Here is a 6,716-nt window from a genome sequence, read left to right on the forward strand (position 1 = left end):
TTTGGCTGCCTTTTATGAATTTTTTATCTCAGGAATTCTCAGTGACTGGGATTTCGATTCTTCCACTTTTGATGGAGAGATTCTACGAAGGCCTAACGTTTTCAAATCTCGACAACTCTTGTGGTTTTGAAATTGTAAGGTACATATTTGGCAATTCGTTGCATTCCCGCTAGTCACTTACAATTTTCAGGATCAAACCTTTGCATAGAAGAAGGGATCTGTTCTTCCATTTGCTCCTGGTAATTCTGTACCTCACAGAATTTTCGCAATCCATTGCATCACCCCGATCGGCCCACATTCTTCGACTTTGCATTCTGCTTTGAGTGAGACTATTTTTACATTGATTGTTGGCATTTGTAAGTTGTATTTTTTTGGCAATTCGTTGCATTCCCGCTCTGCAGCTTACATTTCCTGATCGCTCTACATTTTAATTGCACTTACAATTAGAATAACAGTTTCTCATTCAACGGATCACATCACGCTTGGGGTTCAAAAGCCATACAGATTCGCGCGAAGATCTTTTTTTGGTGAACCTACGAGATATCGATTCTTCTTCTAGCTGACTCCATCCATATCATATTTGTCATTGTCGTACAGTTCTGTTCTTCCCTTTTTTCGAGATGAGTCTGACGACTAAAGGTGCTAAGACCGGCACAGGGGACACTGGATGTATGGATACCAATCCGACATCGGGGTCTACTGACCACAGTAATTCCACCGGAATTACAGGTGGTGCATCTATGGAGACTTCCCTCAACAACGATAAATTTTTGTTCGATTGTGATCACTTGATCTCATTTTGTACACAATTTGAACAAAGTGACATTTCTGACCAAACCGACTCGGTTTTGGAGGTGAAACTAGAGGACTTGGAGAGCCGTTGGCAAAGGCTACAGGCAACTTATGAAGGTGTTATGCTGTCTCCAAGGTCTTCGAACACCAGGGACTTCAGGGAAAATGCGAAGATAAATTTCAACGCCAGTTCTGAGGCGTATTACACAGCCAGATCTCAAATTCTGGATATTCTCAGAATAGCTAGCGGGAATACTAGACAGTCTACGAGACACAGTCTTATCCCCAGTTATATACCACAACAGCAATATATTCCTCAAAACACGTCTCTGGAAGTCTCAAACAGCTGCATTAAGGTACCGCCTTGTGACACTGAGATTTTCAAAGGAGGCTACGAGGAATGGCCGTCATTCCGTGATATGTTCACGGCAGTCTATGTTAACCACCCCAAGTTAACGAAAGCTCAGAAACTTTACCATTTGCGGAATAAAACCAGAGGTGCCGCTGGTGCAATCGTCAAAAGGTACACCTTATGTGACGAGAATTTCGACATAGCATGGAGTGCTCTGAAATCCCGCTACGAAAACAAGCGTGTGCTTGTTGACAATCAACTGAAGATGCTTTTTAATATTCCTACAGCAACAGTAGAGAATAGTGATTCCATTCAGAGAATCCAATCGGCAGTAAATGATTGTCTGTGTACTCTCAAGACACTTGACGTTGACGTCGAAAGTTGGGATCCGATTTTGATATATCTGGTATCGACGAAATTACCAGATGAAACTCTTTCTCTTTGGGAACAATCTTTGAAATCCCACCGAGATTTACCGACATGGAACCAACTTGACGAGTTCCTCATAAACAGATTCGAGGTTGTAGAACGCATCACCAGCATTAAGTCTACGAAACAACAGAATAACATCCCGTCTCAAAATTCTGCCAAGACTCAGTCACCAAATAACTCATCTGCCAAAATTCAAACGTATCACTCCCAAGAGAAACTAAATTCGTCATGTCCTGTTTGTGTTTCCAAACATTCAATTAGGACTTGCCCAGATTTTCGCAAATTTACAGCACAACAGCGTATAGACTTTGTCTACAAGAATAAAATTTGCAATAATTGTTTGGCTTCAAACCATCTAAAAGCAAGTTGTAAAAGCAAAAATACATGCATTATTTGTCACAAAGCACATCACAGTCTTCTCCATCTTAGGAAAACCACTGATAACAACAATAATGTCTCTCAACCACAAACTTCCGAGACGAAGTCAAGTGACGCAGAACCAAATTATCAGTCACAAGACGATATTCCTTCTACATCAAGACAAAATCGTCCTTCCGGTGTTCAAGCAAATTTTGCCTCAAACAACGATATGATTCTTCTAAGGACAGCTTTAGTCCAAATTGAACATCAGGGAGAATTATTCACTGTTAGAGCCCTAATAGACCCGGGTTCTCAACGAACATTTATCTCAAAACGAATTCAGAATTTATTACAAATTCCCACTACTAAAGCCCAATTCGAAATTTTCGGTATTGGAGAACAAACTCAGATCTCTGACAAAGAATGTCAATTAGTGGTGGTATCCGAAAAACACGATGTACGTTTCACTATTTCAGCAATTGTGCTGCCAAAATTAACCAGACGTTTACCGTCTTACTCATTCAAAATACCACATCCTTCAGATTTAGAAGATCTCGATCTGGCGGATCCCCATTTTAATAAATCAGCCCAAATTGATTTAGTTCTTGGCAATGATTCCGAACGTTTCATCAATATTGAAGGAATCAAGAAGAATATTTGTGGTGACACTTCAGCATACAATACTATATTCGGTTGGGTGCTCAGTGGCCCAATGCGAGCTGAAACTGCATTCTCTTTCTCTGTGAACGTTCTCAAACCAGAAGAACCCGCAATAAGCGATCTTCTCAGGAAGTTTTGGGAACAGGAAGAAATACCCTCGTCTCCTCTCGTCTCAGATTCTGATGCATTCTGTGAAGAATTCTACAGGAAAACTACAACTCGAATATCGGACGGTCGTTATATGGTGAGGTTACCGTTCAAAGACGAATTCTCATACTCTTTGTATTTAGGATCGTCTAGATTCTTGGCTCTTGCTCAGTATAATCGTATGGAGCAAAATCTTTCGAAAGAACCCGAATTAGAATCTCAATACAACGCTGTTTTAGGCGAATATCTGACTCTTAATCACATGGAAGAAACGTCTTCTCGTGAGATATCCATGGAGGGTAAATTTAACTCTTTTTATTTACCCCATCACGCCGTTGTACGCCCTGAGCACAAGTCGACGAAAGTCCGAGTTGTTTTCAACGCTTCTCGAAGGACAAAGTCTGGCTACTCATTGAATGATGTACTTCACGTAGGACCCACATTGCAGTCTGATTTGACTTCTGTGCTTCTCAATTGGAGGAAGTACCGATACGTTTTCTGTGGAGACATCCAGAAAATGTACAGACAAATTCTTGTTCATCCCCACGACAGACCATACCAGCGGATATTGTTTAAACCCGAAGCGAATGGTCCGGTTAAGGACTATCAACTTAGGACCGTCACTTTTGGCGTAAATTGCGCTCCGTTTCTCGCTATACGTACACTGTTACAACTGGCGTCAGATTCAGAACACGATTATCCTCATGTCGCAGGTATTCTCAGACGAGAAACCTATGTCGACGATATATTGTCCGGAGGCTTCTCTGTGGACGAAGCGGTCCAAGCCCAGAAGGACCTGCTTGTGGTTTTGAAACAAGCAGGATTTCCCCTTAGGAAGTTTATTGCCAACGATAATCAGCTACTGGCTCATCTCTCACCTGAGGATCTTTACGATTCTGAATTTTTACGCTTCCAGGAGTCAAGTTCAGCTAAGACGCTGGGAATCAAATGGAACGCTTTAACTGACACTTTTGGTTATTCCGTCAAACCCGTTGAGTCAAGTCATGAAATGACGAAACGCAAAATTCTCTCTGCAATTGCCCAGCTATTTGATCCCGCTGGTTGGATCACACCTATTATTATTAGGGCCAAGATTCTTATGCAACAACTGTGGTTAGAAGGACTTGAATGGGACGACTTTCTCGGCAGGGATTCTCAGCTTGCGTGGGATGCAATTGTCTCCGATCTATATCACGTGGAGAGCCTTTCTATACCCAGATGGATTAGATTTGTCCCTGACGACGTCATAGAAATCCATGGATTTTCAGACGCTTCACAAGCTGCATACTGCGCTTGCGTTTATATGCGATGTCAGAACGAGAAGTCTGTGGTTTTCTCTAATCTTCTGGTCGCCAAAAGCAAGGTTGCGCCTCTTAAGCCTGTTTGTCTCCCACGGCTGGAGCTGAATGGTGCATACCTTCTTGCCAAGTTGGTCGATTATGTTTTATCTACATGCGACTACGAGATCAGCAGCATAACTCTATGGACGGACTCTTCGATAGTACTCGGCTGGCTTTCAAAGCCGCCTTGGTCTTGGGAGACATATGTTGCTAATCGAACCTCAGAGATTCACGATCTTGTCCCTAATGGTGTTTGGCGTCACGTCCCGACGCATGATAATCCTGCCGATCTTGGCACGAGGGGATGTACACCTCAGTATTTGAATATGAACCCTCTATGGTTCAATGGCCCATGTTGGCTGACTCAACCAAGTTCGTCATGGCCAAGGAACAATCCCTTGGAGTCGCCGGAGTTGGGAAGGCGTTCGAAGGTACAGACATTTCACGAGACGAATGAAGAATCCGACATATTGCAGAGGTTTTCTTCTTATACTCGGTCTCTAAGGGTGGTCTCTTATATTTTTCGATTCTACGGCAACTGTCTTAGTAGATATCGCTCTACCGAGAAGAATACTTCTTTATATCTTTCGCATAAGGAAGTGAAATTTGCTAAGATTCGCCTAATTTCACTGTCTCAAAGGAAATTTTATCATGATGAATACGACCTGTTAGGCAAGTCCGAGGCAATAAGCGAGAGAAGTTCACTAAAGGTGTTGAATCCATTTCTGGATCGCGAAGGGGTCATGCGAGTTGATGGACGACTGGCTGATTCTTCTCTTCCATATAATGAGAGACATCCCGTGATCTTACCCGGAAATTCCCGATTATGCCACTTGTACCTACTCCATTTACATCATTTCCTGGCTCATGCCGATTGCACACTTATGTGCAGAATGGTCCAAACGGAGTTTTATATTTCTAGACTCAAGCCTAGGGTAAAGGGCGTCATACACAGATGCAGGACGTGCATCATTTTTAAGCATAGACCATGTGCTCAGATCATGGCTCCACTACCTCCTTCGAGATGCGCTCTGACTCCTCCTTTTCACATTACTGGAGTCGATTTTGCAGGGCCTTTCGAGCTTAAAAGCTCTACTTTACGCCGCTCCCCCATGGTAAAGGGATATGCTTCCGTTTTCGTCTGTTTCGCGACGAAAGCAATACACTTAGAGCCATGTTCCGAGCTCTCTTCTGCAGCATTTGAGGCTGCATTCACACGATTCGTCGGAAGGCGGGGGCTACCCCAGAGGGTAGTTTCCGATAATGGTAGAAATTTCGTCGGCGCCAGCCGAAAAATGCTAAGAGAATTCATGACTTTCGTGAAGACTTCAGCAGACGATATAGCCGAGAAGTACTCCAGTCATGGCTTCGAATGGCAGTTTATTCCTCCCTACGCACCGCATATGGGCGGATTGTGGGAATCCGCAGTGAAGAGCTTTAAGCACCATTTTAAGAGAATTACTGGGGCTCACCGATTCACTTTCGAGCAGTTTGCTACTCTTCTTGCCCGTATTGAGGGAATTCTCAACTCCAGACCCATATCAGCGATTTCTGCTGATCCGAGTGATTTGACGGCTTTGACACCCGGCCACTTTATTAAGGGGTCCCCTATCATGGCATTTCCTGAGCAGGATTCACAGAGGTTGTCCCTGGTCAACAGATGGACAAAACTCAAAGCCCTTCATCACCAATTCGCTATAAGGTGGAGGGAAGATTATCTTAAGGCACTCCATAAGAGATATAAGTGGAAGGGTTCGGATCGGAATTTGAAGATAGGCGATTTGGTCGTGGTCATGGATGACCTGCTACCTCCTAACGACTGGCGTTTAGGGAGAATAATCCGGACTCATCCAGGATCCGACGACAATACTCGAGTCGCGGATATACGGATATCGTCTGGTACAATAACTCGTCCCATAGTCAAACTTTGTTATTTACCTCTCTTGGACCAAGATCCATTAGACTCATCACTATCATAATCTTCCTCCCATTCATACTCGCCTTAAATAACACTAACATCACCGCTTAAATCCACATCTAACCCTCATCTAACCCCACATTTCACCTCATTTCATTGGCTTCTTCTAATCCGTAAAAACTTTACTTACCTTCTTCATTTCCAGAAAAAAAAATGGGCTCAAAGCAAATGAATCTCAACAAAATTTATGAGTGCGCCATCTGTTTGGAGAGGCACTCGCTCCGCTACTGCCGAATCTTCTGCGGCATGACGGTGGCAGATAGGAGGGTGACCGTCCGTAACCACAAATATTGTATGAACTGCCTGGCCCGGAGTCACGAGGTGGAGGACTGCCACTCAGTCGCCACCTGTCGAAAATGCGGCTACCAGCACCATACGATGCTGCACCCACAAATTCCGGTGCCTCCTACCGCCCTCACACCAGCATATGTAAGCCCCAAAGTTGCCAACCGCTACACGAAGAAAGCGACGACTGAAGCCACCCCCAGACGCAAGAAGTTGAGGACAAGAAGCCAACGACCAGAAATCAAGCCGTCTGAGCTGCTGCAGAAACAGCTGCTCGCTGAGGCGCTGAAATGTGTGGCAACAGTTATCTGCGAGGATGTTGCGTAGATGCAAGGCCGGCGGCATGGACAATCCTGTCCTTAACATTTGA

The 6,716-nt window shown here is 44.0% G+C and overlaps 1 protein-coding gene across 1 annotated transcript; it reads left to right on the forward strand.

Annotated features, from left to right (window-relative positions):
* Window positions 1–620: 620 nt before the first annotated feature.
* On the forward strand, window positions 621–6,062 carry LOC131997727 (uncharacterized). Its single transcript, XM_059369151.1, has 2 exons — window positions 621–3,907; window positions 5,618–6,062. Exons 1-2 carry the CDS (start codon window positions 621–623, stop codon window positions 6,060–6,062), a joined length of 3,732 nt encoding a protein of 1,243 aa, XP_059225134.1.
* Window positions 6,063–6,716: the final 654 nt, after the last annotated feature.

Source organism: Stomoxys calcitrans, chromosome 1 (genome assembly GCF_963082655.1).
Source record: "Stomoxys calcitrans chromosome 1, idStoCalc2.1, whole genome shotgun sequence".
NCBI classification, from domain to species: domain Eukaryota; kingdom Metazoa; phylum Arthropoda; class Insecta; order Diptera; family Muscidae; genus Stomoxys; species Stomoxys calcitrans.